The sequence below is a fragment of the Microcaecilia unicolor genome, chromosome 4, assembly GCF_901765095.1.
Source record: "Microcaecilia unicolor chromosome 4, aMicUni1.1, whole genome shotgun sequence".
Lineage (NCBI taxonomy): Eukaryota > Metazoa > Chordata > Amphibia > Gymnophiona > Siphonopidae > Microcaecilia > Microcaecilia unicolor.
In genome coordinates, this window is record NC_044034.1 from 349,995,652 (window position 1) to 350,018,203 (window position 22,552).

The following is a 22,552-nucleotide window of genomic DNA, read 5'->3' on the forward strand; positions in this document are numbered from 1 at the left end:
AAAAATCAGCTTCATTTCCACCCCTTAAAAGTCATTTATATTTGTAATGTGATGGAGAAAAAGACATGCCGGGTTTGATCTTATTCTGCAGGTGGAGAGATTCTTCGGGCAGCAAAACACCTAACAGTGGCCCCTCCCACACTGGAATAGATGCTGGCCAGAAGTCCAAACCCTCATTACTCAATTACAGGAATTGCTCTCTCTTGTGTTGTAAGTAAAGAATTGCAAAACAGGATGTGCAGCTGTCAAAATATTAAGAAATGCCTGAGTCTAAAATGGGTCAACAGGATGAAGGGGCAGCACAAAAATCTCCGACACATTAATATCATAGCAAGTCAGTTTTGGGGTGGAAATGAGATGGCTGCTGTAGCCTTGATTTGATTTATTTCGATTCATTATATAATATTAACACAGTTGCAGCTTTTCCTTTGCTTCTTCCCCCCCCCCCCCCCCCACCCCATTATGACAGGTTAGAACAGTGGTTCCCAAACTTTCTCGGATTAAGGCACCCTTAGTGCATCAGTAATTTTTTCCCGGCACCCCTAAGTCAAAAGAAATATCTAACAGTCGCCCCCAGCCCCCTCCCCCCCCCCCCCCCCCCCCCGCTGCCGGCGGCTTATAGCTACTACATCAGAGGCAAGCAATATGTACATAAGTAATGCCACACTGGGAAAAGACCAAAGGTCCATCGAGCCCAGCATCCTGTCCACGACAGCGGCCAATCCAGGCCAAGGGCACCTGGCAAGCTTCCCAAATGTACAAACATTTTATAAATGTTATTCCTGAAATTGTGGATTTTTCCCAAGTCCATTTAGTAATGGTTTATGGACTTGTCCTTTAGGAAACCGTCCAACCCCTTTTTAAACTCTGCCAAGCTAACCACCTTCACCACGTTCTCCGGCAATGAATTCCTGAGTTTAATTACGTGTTGGGTGAAGAAAAATTTTCTCCAATCTGTTTTAAATTTACTACACTGTAGTTTCATCGCAAGCCCCCTACAGTAAAAAAAAAAAAAAAAAAATTTCTAAAGATACAGACAAGGGTGGTTCAATCATCACAAATTTAGTCTCACTGCTCACTTAGGGCGCCTTTTACTAAGTCGTGCAGGCGCCTAAGCGCACCCAACGTGCACCAAAATGGACTTACCGCCCGACTACCGCATGGCTTTTGCGGTAATTTCATTTTTGGCGCGCGTCCGATACGCTCATCTGAAAATTATTTTTCATTATCGGACGCGCGCCAAGTGGCATCTGATGCGCGTAGGTCGTTACTGCCCAAATTCTTTACTGCTAGGTCTATGGCTGGCGGTAAGGTCAGAGACTCAAAATGGATGTGCGGCAGTTTTGATTTTGCCACACGTCCATTTTCGGTGGGGGGAGGGGGGGAAGAAGCCTTTTTTACAGGTGCGCTGAAATATGATTCTGCGCGGGCCCAAAACCTGCACCAACACTACCGAAAGCCACTTTTCAGCGCACCTTAGTAAAAGGACCCATAGTTCAAACCTCTTCACGTATAAATATTTCAGTGTGACTTGTTTGCCCCGCAGGCTTCCCTCTGCCGCCTCCCACCCTGACATCATTTCCTGTTTTCTCAATGGTGGGACGCGGCAGAGGGAAACCTGCAGGGACGGCGCAGGCAATGATTATGAATCACTGCTGCATTATTCCTCAGCTGCAGCTTTGGGTGAACTGTGTGTTGGGCGGCGGCAGGGGGGAGGGGAAAGCAAGGATTCGCTGCTCTCGCAGTCTTGTGCCTTCTCCCAAGCTACAGGCCAGCTGCATGGTGGCAGTGCGCACATGACGCATGCCCTTATCGCCCCACCTCCTTGCGCAGCCCCCCTGTGAGTGTGGGAAACGCTGTTTGTCAATAATATTGTGATCCATTGTGTGATGAGTGGAGTGAGATATGTTATTTTCTTTGTTTTATTTTATTTTTTCCCCTGTGACTTTACTTATGTCTGCATTTAAGCAAATCTTGTACAATAATTTAAAACCACACTTTATAACCTCTCCCTAAGTTCTCCCCAATTGTCTTTACCATACATGTACCTCATTCTGGAATGCCCTCCCGCGGGAGGTGGTGGAGATGAAAACGGTAACGGAATTCAAGCATGCATGGGATAAACATAAAGGAATCCTGTGCAGAAGGATTGGGAGGCGGGGCTGGTGTTTGGGTGGTGGGGCTAGTTCTGGGCAAGACTTCTACGGTCTGTGTCCTGAAAATGGCAGATACAAATCAAGGTAAGGTATACACAAGAAGTAACACATATGAGTTTATCTTGTTGGGCAGACTAGATGGACCGTGCAGGTCTTTTTCTGCCATCATCTACTATGTTACTATCCACCTTATAATTGAAAGAGAAAAACGCCTAGATTTCGACCCAAATCGGGAGATATATGTTTATCTCACAAAATTGAATAAATCGGTATAATGGAAAGCCGATTTTGGACGTTTTCAACTGCACTCCATCGCGGAAGCGTACAAAGTTGACGGGGGCATGTCGGAGGCGTGGCGAAGGTGGAACTGGGGCGTGGTTATCGGCCGAGGAGAGATGGGCACCTTTCGCTGATAATGGAACAAAAGTATGCGTTTGTAGCTAGAATTTAGGGCACTTTTCCTGGACCCTGTTTTTTCACGAATAAGGCCCCAAAAGTGCCCTAAATGACCAGATTACCACCAGAGGGAATCGGGGATGACCTCCCCTGACTCCCCCAGTGGTCACTAACCCCCTCCCACCACAAAAAATGATGTTTCACAACTTTTTATTTTCACCCTCAAATGTCATACCCACCTCCCTGGCAACAGTATGCAGGTCCCTGGAGCAATTGTTAGGGGGTGCAGTGGACTTCAGGCAGGTGGACCCAGGCCCATCCCCCCCTACCTGTTACAATTGTGCTGCTTAATGCTTAGTTGTCCAACCCTCCCAAACCCACTGTACCCACATGTAGGTGCCCCCCTTCACCCCTTAGGGCTATAGTAATGGTGTAGACTTGTGGGCAGTGGGTTTTGAGGGGGATTTGGGGGGCTCAACACACAAGGGAAGGGTGCTATGCACCTGGGAGCTCTTTTACCTTTTTTTTTGTTTTTGTAAAAGTGCCCCCTAGGGTGCCTGGTTGGTGTCCTGGCATGTGAGGGGGACCAGTGCACTACGACTCCTGGCCCCTCCCACGAACAATTGCCTTGGATTTATTCGTTTTTGAGCTGGGCGCTTTCATTTTCCATTATCGCTGAAAAGCAAAAACGCCCAGCTCACCAATTGTCGAATAAAACATGGACGTTTATTTTTTTCGAAAATACGGTTCAGTCCGCCCCTTCACGGACCCGTTCTCGGAGATAAACGCCCATGGAGATAGACGTTTTCCTTCAATTATGCCCCTCCATGTATGTATGTTGATATTGTTAACACCATTTACAGTACTACGTAAGCCACACTGAGCCTGCAAAGAGGTGGGGAAATGTGGGATACAAATGCAACAAATAAAATAAATAAATGTGTCTTGGACAAATCTTGATACAAACGCTAAAAGCAGAGCGTACCTTTATGATGACAGAAGCTTAGTATTTATTGCGGAATAAACTCTCCATGGAAAAGATAGAAGACACAAAAAAATCCAAAACAATCTTCAGGAAAGGGGAAAGTGATTTTGTATTCAGCTCATGCCTCTGCCAGGACCTCGCGGTGAATTATGTTCAGGTACACTGCAACCCTATGGTTGAAGCTGCAACAAACTCCCGACCCTACTGAGGTGTGCCAGAATGACATGCTTAAGTAGCCCCAATCTGAAAAGCCCTCACAGGCTTAAGGGCTCCTTTTCCAAAGCCACGCTAGCGATTCCAGTGTGGCAAACGCAATGAAGCCAATAGAAATTGGATGGGCTTCGTTGTATTTGTGGCGTTGGAATTGCTGGTGCAGCTTTCGAAAAGGAGCCCTAAGTTTGTGCTTGCTCAAAGCCCACCTCTTCAATGTCGCCTTCGGCACCTAACCGTTATGCCTCTATTCAGGAAATCTAGACTGCCCCAATTTGATTGACTGCACATTTTGTCCATTAGATTGTAAGCTCCTTTGAGCAGGGGCTGTCCTTCTTTGTTAAACTGTACAGCGCTGCGTAACCCTTGTAGCGCTTTAGAAGTGTTAAGTAGTAGTAGTAATGCTTGAGGCAATTGATGTTAATGGAATTGCACAAGATCGCAAGGAGCGGCAATAGGATTTGAACCTGACTGAGAACCAGGCTATTCCTCCTTGTGTGATTCAAATGTATGATCTCTCTATATAAAAAGCAACACCAACGTTCTATGAAGCCTCCAGCCGGAAGTGTGAAGGGGGCGAGATATCCGGTTTCCCTATGAGTGTCTGCCCCGCCCTCTCTGTAACACAGTCAGTGAAGGAAAACAGCAGGGCACGAAATCAAATCGCTGGCTCTGTAACAGTGAAGGACTCAGAGGGGGGAGGGGAGAGAGGCCAGAGGGCAGGGACACACACACTCCCACATGCACACAGAAGAAAACATTGCTAGCCCCCCCCCCCCCCCGTTTCATTTGCATCAGAAACGGGGCTTTTTTTACTAGTATCTCAATAAAATTAACAAAAAAAAAAGTATAGCATGCATGTATCTATACGTATACAGCATTTTCTAAGAAAATAAAATGTAGGATATTTATGGAAAGCCTCAAATGCTAAGTTCAGTGGTTTAGGAAAAAGGTCAGTAAAGCCACAATTTATTTATTTATTAGGCTGACCATGACCCCCAGCCAGCAAAGTTCACCATGCCAGGGCAGGGAGGGGAGAGAAAGGAAAGCAGCTGCTGGTACAGGTGTGCCCCCTGCTGGTGGAAGAGTGGCAGACCTTGTTCAGTGACCACTTCCAGAGCCTGGTGAGCAAGGAAAACTGATGCCACCCAGGAATATAACATCTGTAGGAGGGGATTTAAAACACTAATATATATATATTTTTTTTTTCAAAGTACTCAGACAGTTGCATTTATTTATTTGTTGCATTTGTATCCCACATTTTCCCACCTATTTTCAGGCTCAATGTGGCTTGCATTGTTCCGTAATGGCGATCGCCATTTCCGGAATAAGAAATACAGAGTTATATTGCAATAAGGTTCGTAGGTGACAGACTAGATTAGGCAATCAAGTATAAAGAATTCATTTTTGTGATGAGAAATAAAATGGTATTGCACTAAAGTTCAATCGTGACAGAGTAACTTAGGCAGTCAAGAATAGAGAGTTCCATTTTGTCCAGTTCTGATATGAGTTTTGTTGTCTGGTATTTAGGATGGATCATTGTGGTATGTCTTATTGAACAGGTTGGTTTTTAGTGATTTTCGGAAGTTTGTTAGGTCGTGCATTGTTTTTATGGCGTATGGTAGTGCATTCCATAGTTGCGTGCTTATGTAGGAGAAGCTGGATGCATAGGTTAGTTTATATTTTAGTCCTTTGCAGCTGGGGTAGTGGAGATTCAGGAATGTAGGTGATGATCTTTTAGTATTCCTGGTATTCATAGTAACCTGTGGAACTTTGTAAGTCTAAGTGCTTTGAAAATTAACCTATTTCTCATTTGAATTCAAATATGAATACAAATGCTACCCTGAGCTTTTAAACCTTGAATTTTAACTAGAAAGGAGGTTCCATGCTCCCTTTACAGAAAACAGGGAACTACACTAGTTCTTGGTAGCCTTACTTTTAGATTAAAAGTCACCAACAGCCTGTGTTTCGAATGCCTGCACTTTCACAGACGAGTGTGATCATTTTGGTATGGCATTTTTCAAGCTCATTTATCACACAAACACCTTATGTCAGTGGTACAAACTAGTTTTGTAACGAGCAGTTCTGAACATACGGTGGCCGAAAGAGGACTAAGTATAGTACAAAATAGCTTATGAGTTTTGGCAATTAAAATTCAATGCGAAGAAATGCAAAGTGATGCACTTAGGGAGTAGAAACCCACAAGAGACTTATGTGTTAGGTGGTAAGAGTCTGATAGGTACTGAGGGGGAGAGGGATCTTGGGGTGATAGTATCCGAGGATCTGAAGGCGACGAAACAGTGTGACAAGGCGGTGGCCGTAGCAAGAAGGTTGCTAGGCTGTATAGAGAGAGGTGTAATCAGCAGAAGAAAGGAAGTGTTGATGCCCCTGTACAAGTCGTTGGTGAGGCCCCACCTGGAGTATTGTGTTCAGTTTTGGAGGTCGTACCTTGCGAAGGATGTTAAAAAAATGGAAGCGGTGCAAAGAAAAGCTACGAGAATGGTATGGGATTTGCGTTCCAAGACGTATGAGCAAAGACTTGCTGACCTGAACATGTATGCCCTGGAGGAAAGGAGGAACAGGGGTGATATGATACAGACGTTCAAATATTTGAAAGGTATTAATCCGCAAACAAATCTTTTCCACAGATGGGAAGGCGGTAGAATGAGAGGACATGAAATGAGATTGAAGGGGGGCAGACTCAAAAAAGATGTCAGGAAGTATTTTTTCACAGAGAGAGTGGTGGATGCTTGGAATGCCCTCCTGCGGGAGGTGGTGGAGATGAAAACGGTAACGGAATTCAAACATGCGTGGGATATACATAAAGGAATCCTGTGCAGAAGGAATGGATCCTCAGGAGCTTAGCCGAAATTGTGTGGCGGAGTCGGTGGGGGGGGGGGGGGGGGAAGGGGTTGGTGGTTGGGAGGCGAGGATAGTGGTGGGCAGACTTATACGGTCTGTGCCAGAGCCAGTGGTGGGAGGCGGGGCTGGTGTTTGGGAGGAGGGGATAGTACTGGGCAGACTTATACGGTCTGTGCCCTGAAAAAGACAGGTACAAATCAAGGTAAGGTATACACATATAAGTTTATCTTGTTGGGCAGACTGGATGGACCGTGCAGGTCTTTTTCTGCCGTCATCTAATATGTTACTATGTTACTTAAGCCCAAATCAGAAGGAAACAAAAAAATCCCATTCCCAGGACCCACTCAGGTACTCCATGAAGTCCACAACTAATTCTCGTATTTCTTTCATACGGGTAGAAATTCTGTCATCTACTTTGCCCTTTTGAGAGTTGCTTTGGAACGACGGTGTTTTGCATTCTTGCAGGAATGGACATAGAGGGCAGTGAGTTTAAAGCAGTGGTTCTGAATCCAGTCCTTGGAACACATCCAGTCCCTTGAGGCTTCAGGATAGTGGCCTAGTGGTGGACCTTGGTCCTGGGGAACTGGGTTCGATACCCACTACAGGCACAGGCAGCTCCTTGGGACTCTGGGCAAGTCACTTAACCCTCCATTGCCCCTGGTACAAAATACGTACCTGAATGTATGTAAACCGCTTTGAATGTAGTTGCAAAAACCTCAGAAAGGCGGTATATCAAGTCCCGTTTCCCTTTCCCTATTTGAGATTCTACATGGAATGTTGCTACTATTGGAGATTCTAGATGGAATGTTGCTACCATTGAGATTCTGTTGCTACTATTGGAGATTCGTGCAGGACATCAGACTCACAGAAACAGAAGCCTGCACGGCCGCATTGCTGATCTGCAAGGGCAGGCTTCCACATGGAATGTTGCTAGTGGAGGAGTAGCCTAGTGGTTAATGCAGTGGACTTTGATCCTGGGGAACTGAGTTCAATTCCCACTGCAGCTCCTTGTGACTCTGGGCAAGTCCCTTAACCCTCCATTGCCCCAGGTACAAATAAGTACCTGTATATAAGCCGCATTGAACCTGCTATGAGTGGGAAAGCGCGGGGTACAAAATGTAAGAAAAAATAAAATAGTGAATATACATATGATTTGCCTGCAAAGAATGCAACGCATGCAAGTTTCATCTACATCAGACTGGCTGGGTATTTCCCAAGGACTGGGTTGCAAATCCCTGGTGCAAACGAAATCCAAAACAGTGGGGTCATAAGCGTTCATATGCAGGAGATACATTTGCCTGCACCATCTCCATTCTATGCTAATCTCTATCATGGACATTCTTTTGTGGAGATCTTGAAATCCTGACTGGCAAGATGTGTTCTGAGAACTGGGTTGAGAACCCCCTGGTCCTAGATGCCACTAGCAGATCAAAAAGGTTGAAAATATGGCATGGAACAGTAGGAGCTGGCAGCTAGAGTAATTGGCAGTCAGTAACATAGTAAATGATGGCAGATAAAGACCTGAACGGTCCCATTCAAGATAAACTCATTTTACATGGTATGTGATACTTTATATGTATACCAGAGTTTGATTTCTCCCTGCTTTTCTCAGGGCACAGACCATAAAGGACTGCCCAGCACTGTTACTGTACTAAAAGTTCTGAAACTAACGTCAAAGCCCCTTCAAATTTACACTCCAGCCCATCCATATCTATTCAGCCACGATCAGGGTGCAGACCGTAGAAGTCCGCCCAGCAGTGGTTTTACTCTCCAATTACCAGTGTCACCACCCAATCTCTGCTAAGATTCCGTAGATCCATTCCTTCTAAACAGGATTCCTTTGTGTCTATCCCACACGTTTGAATTCCATTACCGTTTTCATATCCACCACCTCCCGTGGGAGGGCATTTCATGTATCTACCACCCTTTCTGTGAAAAAAATAGTTCCTGACATTACTCCTGAGTCTGCCCCCCTTTCAACCTCATTTCATGTCCTCTAGTTCTACCACCTTCCCATCTCCAGAAAAGATTTGTTTGCGGATTAATCCCTTTCAAATATTTGAACACCTGTATCATGTCACCCCTATTTACATAGTAACATAGTAACACAAGGTATACATGTTCAGGTCAGCATCTATTTCAGGCAGTATGGTCATCAGGAAGAGTAGGACCATGCTAATGCAGACTGGCTTGGAAGTAGGATCAATGTAAGGACAGTGGGCACTGTAGGCAAAGTTTCAACCTTACACCCCCTTTCAATTAATTTTCAAGCTCCTCTCTCCCTCTTCACCCCAGATCCTGATAACAGAACTCAGCAATCATGTTAAGCTAATCAAGAAATGTATTAAGTTATGTCCAATAAAAAAGGTATCATCTTATTTTCTTTTCCATGTTTTATTTTGTTTGATTTCTATTGATAACCTTAAGAGTGGACTAACACGGCTACCACACTCCTCTACTTATGTTTTTATGGAAACTGCTAAGGGTATAAGCAGAGTAAAAGTGGTTAAAATAAATAAATAACCCAATACCACCCCTCCCAAAATTGAAGCACCCTTCCTGTGATTAGCAGGAATCCCCAAGTCCTGCCAGCGGATAGCTCCTCCAACAGCAGCCAAAATGTTTTCCAACCTTCACAGCTGGCAATCTTAGGGATCTCCAGCAGCTCTGGTATTTATATTTTGGGTTTGGGGGAGCAGTGATAATTTCATGCCCATCCACTGCTACTTCTGCAATCCTTTGAAAGCACATAACAGATCATCATACTTGACTTGCTTTGTATATATGCATAAGTGCAAATTTCTAAAAGCCATTAAGACTATTTGAAAATTACCCCCCACCCCCATAGTCAAAGCCTTGGACCACAGCTAGACTCAACACTTACGCTAATCCCCCAAATCCAAGCAACCTTCAACAACTACTTCTATCATGTGTGACAACTATGCTGCCTCTCTCCGAACATTGAGAAGGGAAGTCTTGTCACAGTGGTTCACACCATGATAACATTGAGGTTGGACTATTGTTTAGAATGCTGCAACAAGACATAGGTTGTAATCACACCATTTCTGCAAAAGCTTCTCTGGCTACCAGTACATACAGGGCTAAATTTAAAAATATGTCTGACCTGCAAGGTCCTTAAAGAAAATGGGCCATAGTACTTGAAGAACAGGATCTCCCTCTGCATACCTCCAAGGTCACTAAGGTCCTCCCAAGGAGTATCCCTAGCCACACCCTCTTCAAAGGATATCACCCGATATGATACCCGCAAACAAGCCTTCTCCAGAGTTGCCCCCACATTCTAGAATGCACTCCCTGAAAGGATTTGCTTAACACAAGACGATCTCTACTTCAGGAAGCTAGTGAAAGTTTGGGTCTTTACTCAGGGCTGGTCTTAGGCACTTCCAGGAGCCCCACACAACCCCAATACTCTGTTCCAACAGCTTCCTTACCCCTTCTCCTCCACGCTCTCTTCCAGAAAAAAAAAAGTGGGCTAAAGGTGTCATGCTGCTCAGCTAATGGCTCTATATGGCTTAATCAGTCTGTGCACCTTTAGCCCACTTTTTTTTCAGTGAGAAGTAGCTTGGTTGGCAGGGACTTACGGAAGCTGGACTAGGGGAGGGGGGGGGGGGCATTCACAAAAGTTTGCCCAGGGCCCTATCGGTAGTTAAAGCAGCCCTGGTACCATGATAAAATAAGGGATTTTACCATCCCTTAAATCACCACAGCTTAGTAAGTCCAGTGACTGATGCTATACACAAATGGATGCAAATCTCATTTATTAAGTCAGATACCCACCCCTGCCTTCACATGCAAACATCTCTTACTGCACTCCCTAAACTCCAAGCCCATGTTCAACCATGCATCTCACTCACTGATTCCCAAAGTGTTGACTGTATGAACTGAATCTCACAAGGGAATGTGATGGTCCATGCTGCACTGGGGAGGAAATTTCTCATTTGTTACTCTAAAATACTTTGTATAGTTAAAACTATGTTACAGCTGTTTAATGTATTTTGTGAAAAATACAAGCTTACTTTAGCACAATTAAAAAAAAAGTTATGTGCTATCAATTTTTGGCACATAATTTGCTGGTATTTTCTAGTGGTTATCAGATAAAACCTAAAATTAGAAGCCATAACTATACCTCAATCTAACTTATCCAATTATAGTGGTGTGTGGGTATGTTAGGGACCCAAGGCAGAAATATTGGACAACTCTAATTACTTGGAACTCCTCCTCCACCTTCCCCAATCCACAGAGGATGTGACAGTGCCTGTTCAGATGAACTGATGAGAGGAGAAGTCTGGGTCTCTGCCTGTTCTGACATCAGAATCAGGCCTTAGGTGTCTCTCATGCTTCCATAAAGCTACTTCCCTGCTACACTGGTCTTGAGCTGTTGGAGGCAGCTACACCCCTTCCAATACCAAGCTGGCCTCACACCGAGGGTACTTCAAGAACACAGGTGACCACTGATCTCAATGCTGCATTGCAATGAGGTGCACTGGCAATGTGGCTCATACTCAGTTATTCTGCATCATGAACCCTCACCATTGAATTTGGAGACAAAGCTTCTTCTTCAAGCAGACTCTGATTATTGATCGCTCCTTGATGTTGAGGTGAACAGTGCATCGATACCAATACATTTCCAGCATCTAATTCGGCCCTAGGACCCACAGAGACCGAAGCTGAAGTCAACAGCCCAGACTTCGCAGCACCAAAATACATTTGTGCTGCTTTGGTTGAACACAAAAACCTCTTTTGGACATCTGTTAACACAATTTTTAAGTCAGATTATAGAGTGTGCCCAGTTGTTGCAGCATGCACACTTCCTCAAGCTGCTAGGGAATGTTTTCTTGTCCCTTGCATCTAGAAAAATAGCTACTGCAATGGCCTATGTGGGGGGGGGGGGGGGGGGGGGAGAGAAGCTAGAAAAATGACTGAAAACCTTGCTGAGAGACAGTGTGTGGGGGTGGGGACGGGGCAGCAAGGGCACACAAGTAAACTTACAAAATTCAAGTTCAGTCAGTTTGTCTTGGAACTGAGGCATGCTCTGGCACACGTCTGACCAGTTGGTAGAAATACATAGATTGAGATTTTCCTGTGTAAAAACTGCAGGTGGGAAGTAGCAAACATATGGTGAAGCTATTCAAAAGCTTCTAGCACATACTAAGCAGGAGAAGCATGCCTGCACATGTTCTGTTGATGTCACTGATGCTGTGACCCCCACCATGGACTAATAGAGAGCTTATTAAAGTACAGTTAATGGGCAGTGGAAACTTTATTTTGAAATTACAATGCCAAGTCCATGCCCATTCCCCACCCCTGAACATGCTAAGCCGTTAGCACCTGAATTAGTGTGCACTAACAGCACTACTAAAATACACGAAACAAGCCCCTTGGTTACTAAAATCAAAGGTCAATGGGCACTCTTACCAACAAGCTTAGGGCCCTGTTTACTAAGGTAAGCTAGCATTTTTAGCGTCTACACAGTTAGCGCATGCTAATGGTTAGAACGTGCTAAAATCTAGCGTGGCTTAGTAAACAGGGCCCTAAGAATTTTACTGCTATTCAGCACCATGGACAGCTCCTAGTCCTATAACATTTACCTGTATACCCCTGCTAGCAATCACAAGTACCTTAAGACATAATTTATGAAGGAATATCAATCATTCAAGCAAATGAAAGACAGGGAATGTGACCAAGGCATGCTAGTGCTTAATGCTATCATAGCACCTTGTGTGGTTTATTGCTCAATATAAATGTCTTCAATAGAATTACTTTAAAAAAATGTAAGAATTACAAAATCATGTTTAAATATGCATAATCACTCTATATGACTAGACAGCAAATAACCTTACATCACACTCCTTATACAATTACTTGGAGAAATCCAAGGTGACCACACGTACATGATGATTCTAAAGTGCATCACTCACAGAAAATCTTGACCTGCATGAGATAATCCCACTAGGGACAGAGCAAGTACCTGTATATCATATGTAAACCACTTTGATTGTAGCACACAAAGTGGTATATTAAGAATCTATAACCATAACAGACAAGGAAGTATATCAAATCCAAACAAAACATAAGCGAATGCAGCAGCTTCATTCACTGTAAAGCTGTACAAGTCAGGCAGCCACCTTATGAAACGTGGAGCTCAGACAAAGATAAATCTGTAAGACTTTCTCCACCAAAATATTATACTTTACTCTCTCTTTAATAACATCAAACCTGTATATATATATATATACTAGCCTTTGAGCCCGTAAAAACGGGCTATTATAGGAATGGGGGGTTGAAAGGCCCACCCCCGCGTTCGCCGCTGCCCCCCCCCCCCCGAGCCGTCACCACCCACCATCCACCCGGCCGGGCCCTCGCTCCGCTATTGAAACAGCGAGGGTCTGTGAACGCAGCACTGAGCTCTGCTGAGCTGCCGACGTCGGCCTTCGTTCTTCTTCTCTGCCTGTCCCGCCCTCGTGTGACGTAACGTCGTCGAGGGCGGGACAGAGGCAGAGAAGAAGAAGGAAGGGTGACGTCGGCAGCTCAGCAGAGCTCAGTGCTGCGTTCCTGGACCTTCGCTGTTTCAATAGTGGAGCAAGGGCCCGACCGGGTAGAAAGTGGGTGGCGGCGGCGACTCGGGTGGGGGGAGCGTTAGACGGCGGTGTCCCTCCCTCAGAAATGCGCAGTACAGACCCTCTCTGTTCTGCCCCGTCATCACGTATTGATGCGGGGGCGGGGCAGAGGTCTCTACTGCGCATTTGCGAGTGAGTACGACACTCGCCTTTTATATATATTGATGATATACACAAACACACACACACATATATATATATATACACATATATATACACATACACACACACTGGGGAAAGGAGAGGAACAGTTTTATAAACTTTGATCTTAAAAAAAAAAATACAGACTGATGAAGCAAGTGCCATCTACATGTTGACCCACAAATGCTTCAATATGGCACCTTTTTAAAAAATAGGTAAGACAGAATAAAGATAAGCACATGGATATTACGTAACTTTAAAACATTTCTTCTCTTTATCTTGATCTACGTTACACCTATTGCTGTTCATGTTAATACTTATTTGTTAGAGTTTGTTGACTTGTTTTGAAATTAACATTCATTAAAATACCCAAAGGAGTTTGCATTAAAAAAAAAACAAAAAAACAACCTGTTCTGTATATTTAAGCACCTTTCTTTTGGAAAGCTGGATGAAAAGTTTAGAATTTTAAGCTACAGGCAATGGTAAAGATACTGATCAATGAAAACCAGGTTCCTCAGAATAGCAACCTGCCTCCCTAAAAAGCAGTGTTGCTTCTTTGGGTCATATTCCCAGGTCCTTCCCCTCCCCCTACTATATTTTAATTATGTGTTTTATTATAATTTTGTGCTCATGACCCACCCTCCTCAATGTTTTCCTCCTTGATTCAATTGTTCAATCACATTTATGCATTGCTAGTGTCAGTACCTGATAGGGGATTCTAGTGAGGAGTATTTGCACCTCTATCTCTACAACACATTAATAATAATGGACAGAAGCTAGACAGGAGGCTATTTCACACACATTAGCCTTTTCAGGAGCAAACTATATTAACCTGGGAGGAAAAAGGAGGGAATCAGCCTTAACGTACCACTTATTTCTACCTTTCCAGGTGCTGAAAGTGAACCAAACTCCTGCAAAGGAAAGGTTTAATTCTGACCTCTAAATCCCAAACTTCTCAACTATCTTGGCTTTTAGGTGAGATACCTGATAATCTCTTTAATTTTAATGCTTATTGCTTAATAAATTTAATTAGCAGTGTGAAACCTCTCTTTCTTTCTGTTCCTGCCAAACTCTGATAGAGAGGAGAGGCATTTAACATAACTGAAACTGCTATAATTATTGGGAATATTTAGATTTATTTAAAAGGAAAGTTAGTAATATCTAGGGCAGTTTTAAAAATTTAAATCAATTGAAAATTCTGTGCTCAGACTGTACCATTTGGGTCCATTCAGCTAGAGTATTCCCTTGATAACAGCACTTAGCTGACACTAGGTATAAGGGATTTCAAATGTATCACAATCTAAATTAACTGCAGAAGAAAGCACTTCAAGCAAACATACAAAAAAGAAACCCAAATCGTGCAAATTAAGGAAATAAATTGTGCGTTTGCTAAACATTCAGTTAGGAGAGGCAGAAAACCCTAAGCATGAAAAATAAGAAGCACCTTGGTTCAAATCCAGCACTTCACTAAGGGAGAGCATAAACACCCTCAATCCCCAAGTGACCATACCATATCGTAGGTTAATGAGAAGATCCAACTTCCTAGTTTCTAATAGAAAGTGCAATTGGTCAGGTTCAAAGCACACATACTTCACGATCTTATCTGAACTTACATTACCCAGACTGCAATGGCTTAAAGTATAAATCAATTTACGCCTCAAACTTCACTTACATTGGCACTCAACTGTGGAAGGCCTTACCCAAATTAACAAAAACTACCCAGACCTACCTAAACTTTAGGAAATCATTGAAAACAGTATTGTTCAAGAAGGCTTACTCCCCAGGTTCAACATAATCAGAATTATCCCTATTATAAGATCCAATAGACTCTAATTACATCTTAACTTTCATGTTTACTACTGATTAATTGTTATTTATATCCTACTTCAATACCCATCGTTGTTTAACTGTTTATTTTTTTTATTCTGCTAAATTTGAAAAATTGTACTTCTTGCATTGTAACTTACTACAATATTCTTGTAAGCCACTTTGAGCCTTGCTATCAGTGGGAAAAGGTGGGATACAAATGTGATAAATAAATAACCACACATCTAAAGCAAATTGCAAAATAAATTGCCCTCCAAGGGACAAAACCTCTTGAAGCATTGTAAGGAAATTCTCCTCTTTTCTTGTATAAGATAACCCAACTCAGGATAAATCCATTCTTCGTGCCGTATGAGCACATTTCTAGTTCAGAAAATAGGTGCAGTGCCTGGTCTTTATCCTGGAGAAACACAAGATGCTAACACAGCTCCTCTTTGAGGGTCCTTTACCAGGGAGGGCTCCAAATAAATTGAAAGCACAAACTTAGCAGAGAACTTACCATCTTTCTCATCATTAACTACCTTGGTCTTAAATGACATATCATAGTAAGTTTGCTATAGGGGGCAACAGACTCGGGGATAGACAGAACCTCAAGGTATTTCTTGGACAAGTCCCTGGGAGCTACAGCAGCTATTTGGGGGAAGTTCAGACCCAAATTTAAGAAACTGGCATTGTTGTCTAAATTTTCAACCTGTGATGAACAGCCATCTTCTCTGGGTCTCTTTTCCTCAACTTCTCTGATTTATTTTCATGTGATTTCCCCACCACCACTCCCAGACTGAGCCTGAATCTTCTGTGGAATATCACAAGACATGGTGGAAATTGATTAATGAAGATCAAAGCTCTCAAAGGCACCACTGCTTGTTTCTTCAATAAAGAAATAACCAAATCCAGTAGCACAGTCCCTAATGGGGGCCAGCAGAACTTCTCCTACATTAGTAGACAGCATATTATTTTGAGAGCTTGCCCCTTACCTGGTGCTGTAACAAGCTTATTTGTAGCACTCTAATAGCTGCCGATCTGACCCACTGACTTCCGCTATCACCCGGACTATCCGACAAAGCAGGGAAGCCATCTTCAGTGCTAGCGTATTCCCTTCCCGGTTCAGTGGCGTCACACACTATGCCCAGGAGGTCCTTTGTGGGAGTTGGTGGGGCAGTTTGCTCATCTGGACAATGATAGCTCTTCTGCCAACGAAGCCACTGCCATAGATGGCAGCAGCCGAGTCCATGAGCTGTTGAGGAGTTGTGGGGTTTGGTGTGTTTCAGAGGGAACATACGCACTTTCCTCTTATGCTTCCTCATAGAAGAAACTAGAGAGAGAGGCACAGGCCTGGAGCTCAAAGCAAACAGGTCCACCAGCTAGGATGCCATCCTGCTTCCCGTCTTTCCCCCACATGTAAGAAACAAAAAATGTGTAACCTTACAAATGCTTAGTAAAACATTGGATTCTTGTTCAAGTTGAAGAGGTCAAAGGATCAACACAGGTTTGTTTGTTTTTTAGTTTTTTTTTTTTTTTTTCCAAATTGTACACTTTGGTTAAAGTACATAAAGTTTAACAAAAAACACAAGGCTGGTAGTGAAACAGTTCATTGTAATGCACAAGTATAATTTTAGAGGATTTTGCATCACAGAAAATGTGGAAATTGGTGCGTATGAGGACAGGCAACGGTCACAGCAGGTAAAGGACTTCGATTTCTACAAAAATTAGAAAGGGTTATCACAGATTAATTTGTGAGGTCTCTTCCGGTTACATTGTGAAATGTCTTGTGTAGTCATACTCTATTGTTGGAATGACAGCTTGTACAAATTTCAAGAAAATTAGAAGATACCTGAAGATCTAAAGTTAAAGGAAAACTCTTTGAATGAGAATATATATCTTTTCTTGGGCAACTTCATGTTTTGCTCATTCTGTACTACCCAACATATGAAGGGCAATTCTCAAAAACTTGTCAAACCTGTTAAAGCCATTTAGGAATAGCCTAATGGTTAGAGCAGTGGAGTCGTCGCCCAATGGCTGAGAACAAGTGAACCTAGGTTTTAAATCCTACTGTAGTTTCTTGAGATTTTGAGCAAAGTCATTTAACCCTCCATTAAACAACAGGGCAAACGATCTGCAAAATCCAATATGGGAAAAGAAGCCAGCAGATCAATATAACATCAGGAAGATTTTATTGAAGATACCGCATGTAAACAAATTGCCCGACACAGGCCGTTTTTCCAGGTTTGACAGCAGTGCATCTGCTTGCGTTGTGTTAAGAGTCACATCATTTTAGGCTTCTGCTGTATGCGCTGGTTTTTTCCAATCTATTATACACCACAAGTTTTCCATTTTTAGAGTTGCTCCTTTCAGAAGGTTTCAAATTAGCCCCTGATGCAGCCCTTGGCTGGCGAAACACGGTCTGTGTCGGGCAATTTGTTTACATGCGGTATCTTCAATAAAATCTTCCTGATGTTATATTGATCTGCTGGCTTCTTTTTCCATTTAACCCTCCATTGCCTTGGGTACAAAATTTACCCCCCCCCTCCCCCGTTTACTAAGCCGTGATAGCGGCCGTCTTGTGCTAATGCCGACACAGCTCATTCACTTTGAATGGCTGTGTCAGCAAAGCGAATGCTACATACCTGTAGAAGGTATTCTCCGAGGACAGCAGGCTGATTGTTCTCACTGATAGGGGCTGCCGTGGACGTCAACCCATCAGTGAGAACAAGCAGCCTGCTTGTCCTCACTGATGGGTTGATGTCCACGGCAGCCCCTATCAGTGAGAACAAGCAGCCTGCTTGTCCTCGGAGAATGCCGTGTGGCTTAGTAAACAGGGGGAGGTTAGATTGTAAGCCCTCTAGGGACAGGAATATAAGGTTTGGGGGCAGGGTGTCATGGATTTCATATTCAGCCTACAGGTACAACCAAAGCGGTGTATATATATATATATATATTATATGCAGATACTTTCTCTGTCCCTAGTAGGCTCACTATAGCTGAATTTAGGTGAGCTAAATCCACGTCCCTCCCCTCCAACTTGTTTATTGACCCTTATTTCTATGTATCTACATAGACCAATACAGCAAACGTACAACTTTATGTTTTCTCTAATAAATGTTCATATTGCAAGTTGTAACGTGGACACACTATAGACTTAAACATACACACATAACATAGTAACATAGTAGATGACGGCAGAAAAAGACCTGCATGGTCCATCCAGTCTGCCCAAGACAAACTCATATGTGTATACCTTACCTTGAATTGAATTTGTACCTGTCCTTTTCAGGGCACAGACCGTATAAGTCTGCCCAGCAGTATTTCCCGCCTCCCAACCACCAGTCCCGCCTCCCATTACCGGCTCTGGTACAGACCGTATAAGTCTGCCCTCCCCTATCCTCGCCTCCCAACCACCACCCCCTCTTCCCCCCACCTGCTCTGCACCTGTCCGCACCTGCACCTGTCCACTAAAAGCAAAAAGTAATACTCAAAACATTCTAGTCTAATTTACTTCATGGCTGGTTATCAGTTATTCAAAATCAGAATAAAATACTGCAGTGGGGTTCTGATTTAAAAAATAGTGCAATGAAGTGGATGTGATTATTAGGAGAACAAATACTGATCTTTACTTTCCTAAGGCTGTAAAAAGATGAAGTGGTTCAGAGAAAAGCTACCAAAACAGCATGGGGTTTCCGTCGAAAGACGTATGAGGAGTGACAGGAAAGGAGAGACAGGGATAACACGATACAGACATTCAAATATTTGAAAAGTATTAACCTACAAACAAAGCTTTGCCAGAGAAGAGAATGTGGTAGAACTACAGGATGTGAATTGGCATTGTGGGGGGGGGAGACTGACTCAGGAATAATCTCAGGAAGTACTTTTTCCCACGGAGAGGGTAGTAGTTACATGGAATGCTCTCCTGCAGGAGGTGGTGGGGATGAAAACGGTAATGGAATTTAAAAAATGCGTGGGATAAACAAAAAGGAACGCTGTATAGAAGGCATGGAACCAAACAAGCTTAGTGGTAATTAGATGGCAACATCAGTTAACTGGGAAGGAAGGCCACTGCTGGACAGACTTCTACGGTCTGTGCCCTGATCGTGACTGGACAAATTAAGCTTCAGTAACTGGAGAACAAGGCCAGTGCCGGGCAGGCTTCTAAAGTCTGTACCCTGAAATAAAGATCAAGTATACGTATGCAGTATCACATCATAACTACCTTATACTATGAGTTATCTTGTTGGGCAGACTGGATGGACCGTACAGGTCTTTAACTGCCGTCATCTACTATGTTCCTATGCTTATCTTTACTGAGGTGTATATATGTTATTTTGTAAGTTGCCCAGAACATTCAATTGAGCTAAATCTGCCCAAAGTAACTCAAGGTAAGTTAAATTCAGGTTCAGCAGGCATTTCTCGGTCCCTGGAGAGCTGGCTGTTTGCACCCGAGCCAATGAGGTTAAGCAAGTTGCCCAGGATCACAACGAACAGCAGTAGGATTTGAACTGGGCTTCCCTCGTTGTCAGCCTAGTGCTCTAGCCACTAGGGGACTCCTTGTTGTGTTTTAGAAGTAAAAGATGAAAACAAAAAATTGCCCCAGAACACTTGGTTATAACTAAATTCACTCAAAGGATACATATGAACCCCAAGTTCTCCTCCACCTTCAGCAACGGTCTCAATGATTTTTTTCATGACCTCTGCATGCCTGGGAAAAACAAACAAAAACAAAATATAAAACCACAGATATGGACACAGCTAGAACTTTTACTGCCTATTTCTCTTTATTAAATTCCCTTTAAATTATCTCTTTGACTGTCACTACTTCAACATGATTATTACCCTACAAGGAAAAAACAGCCCAAGTTTCTACTATGGATTTAAAAAGGTAATTAGTTCATAAAGATTTTTTTAAGGTATGAGAGTAAGGGGGACCTATTATAATCTACTGCAGGATACAGATGCCAATAGCTCTATGTATCATAGCAAGCTCTCCAACTTCGTCATCTAGTGCCATGCTGTTGCCTTAACAGCAACATCAGAGGAACTAGATTTTAAAAATCCTAAATTACTATCATACCACAGTGGAATATAACCAGCCATTCCTATTATCTACACACAACAGGACTGAGTGTCTGTAAACCTGGTACATAGGACTGCACCATCAGAAGGAGAAATTAGGTCTTACCTGATCATTTTCTTTCCATTAGTCCTTACATTATTCCAGAACTTATGGATTAGTCATGTCCATCAACCTGAGCCCTTCAGTATGTGAGACTGATAGACAACAAGACTTAAGCAACCAGTTAACCAAGACACAAAAAATGTTCTTTATTTTTTCCTGTCAAATGACCTGAAAAAACTTGCAGCAACGATGCTATTCCTCTACTGCACAGTAAAGGGCAAAGTAGGCAGCACAGAGTAACGAACGGGTATGCTGCCAAAAGACTAATGTGATCTGCCCCGGAAACAAGCCAAAGCCACCTCCTGCACCTTCAGCGATCCCAGAGGCAAACCTCTCTCCAAAGCCGACTGAAGAAAGGCTAAGATGGGGACCCAGCGAGGCAGAAAAGGGAGAAAATCACTCTGTCTGCACACTAACTCTCAAATGTCCTTCAAAAACCTCTAGCGTAGACTGCCAAAGTAGTGCACTTCCTAGCCTGCTGCGTCGTAAGCACAGGGTCCACATAACCCTTGTGCCTCATATGTACCCTTTCAATAGACAAGCTGCAAGACCAAAGGGGAACAGATCCTCCATTAAAACTGAACCCCAACGCAGCAACCCTCGACCGCGAGAAAGGGGAAGAGGTCGCCTGTCCAGAAGCTGAATGAGATCCGCGTACCATGGGCGCCTTGACCACTCTGCAGCCACCAGGATGACTCAGCTTGGATGAGATGTGATTTCTCTGCACAACATGGCCTACCAACAGCCAAGGAGGGAAGACAAAGCAGGCTGTTGATCGGCCATGGCAAGAAGAGCATCGAATCCTTGCAAATTAGACTCCCTCCAGTGGCTGAAGAAGTTGGCCACCTTGGCACAGATCAAGAGACAGAAGACCCTGACAATGCACAAACCTCAGATCCAAAAAGATTTCCTGCTGAGAAAGTCCGCTTGCACAGTCAAAAACCCCGCAATGTGCACCAATCAATCATTGAGGTACAGATGAACTCATATCCCCTGAAGTTGCAGACAGGCCACAATCACCACCACCACCACCACAACCGTGGAAAATGTCCACCGAGCTGTGGCAAGACCAACAGGCATTGCCTTGAACTGAAAGTGTTGGCTCAGTACCGCAAACCTCAGAAACCAATGGTGAAGTGGCCAAATGGGGGATATAAAAATAAGGTCCAGCACCATCAGGAACTTCCCTGGTTGCACTGCAGCTATCACAGATTGCAAGGTCTCTATGCAAAAATGTGAAACTCTCATGCACCGGATTCAGACTCTTGAGGTCCAACCCTGGACGAAAGGTACCCTCCTGTCTGAGAGTTACAAAGTAAATTCTCCTCAACGATATATTGTAAGCCACATTGAGCCTCAAAATAGGCGGGAAAATGTAGGATACAAATGCAAAAAATAAATAAATAAAATAAGATCCGGGGAGGAAGTGACGTCACCACAAGAAATGGCAGCCTACCTTTCTCGTTCCTGTACTCAGCTCCTGGCAATCGGTGATATCCCTGGGCATCGGGGTTGTTGGGGCTCTTATTCTTAAGAGACAGATCGGCGATTATCTAGCCGACATGAGTAAATCCTCTACTGGGGGGAAAAAGGAATTGGACCGGCCATCGGGCAGATCAGCGAACAGATCCATGACGCGCCTCGTGGTACTGGTGCAAGTCTCCCCCTCGGACTCAGATTCAGCACTGTCATTGGCAGAAACGCGCCAGCCCCCTGCCAAGAAAGGTATTTCTGTGGAACTGATTATCAAGTATCCAAGAAGACATTAAATCCTCTAAGGAGGAAATATTGGACAAGATTGTCACACTCAGCGCGGACTTGCGGGAGCTGGGTGGGGGAGGGTCAAGGTCATTGAGATTAAAATGGACGAGCACTCTGAGACGCTCTCGACACAGACAACACGTATCCAAGACTTAAAGTCTAAATGCGAAGAGATGATTTACAAGATGGACGACCTGGAGAATAGAGGGAGAAGGAACAATTTTCGGTTTCAGGGAGTCCCGGAGGGGGGGAACGACTGAGGATGTTATGGCTATTGTGAGATCTCTTTTCTCCTCCCTGCTGGAATATGCACCAGGTGATGCACCTATGGAGCTGGTTAGAGCGCACCGTTCGCTGGGTCAGCGCACCGATGGTAGACCCCGGAACATAATTGTCTGCTTCCTCTGATTTACTG

General features: G+C 43.8%; 1 protein-coding gene and 1 long non-coding RNA gene across 2 annotated transcripts in view; one reads left to right on the forward strand and one right to left on the reverse strand.

The window, feature by feature from the left end:
* The window catches only part of LOC115469508, a 71,297-nt gene that overhangs the window by 14,093 nt on the left and 34,652 nt on the right, over positions 1 to 22,552 (forward strand). The window contains exons 2-3 of the long non-coding RNA XR_003942022.1: positions 92 to 210; positions 14,275 to 14,360. This is a non-coding gene — a long non-coding RNA (uncharacterized LOC115469508). The remainder of the gene's footprint in view (positions 1 to 91; positions 211 to 14,274; positions 14,361 to 22,552) is intronic.
* ATG3 (autophagy related 3) overlaps positions 16,732 to 22,552 on the reverse strand; it is a 60,159-nt gene continuing 54,338 nt past the window's right edge. Inside the window, exons 11-12 of the mRNA XM_030202233.1 lie at positions 19,831 to 19,899; positions 16,732 to 17,040 (exon numbers count right to left, since the gene is read on the reverse strand). Coding sequence (XP_030058093.1) covers positions 16,959 to 17,040; positions 19,831 to 19,899 — 151 coding nt within the window. The 3' untranslated portion in view covers positions 16,732 to 16,958. The remainder of the gene's footprint in view (positions 17,041 to 19,830; positions 19,900 to 22,552) is intronic.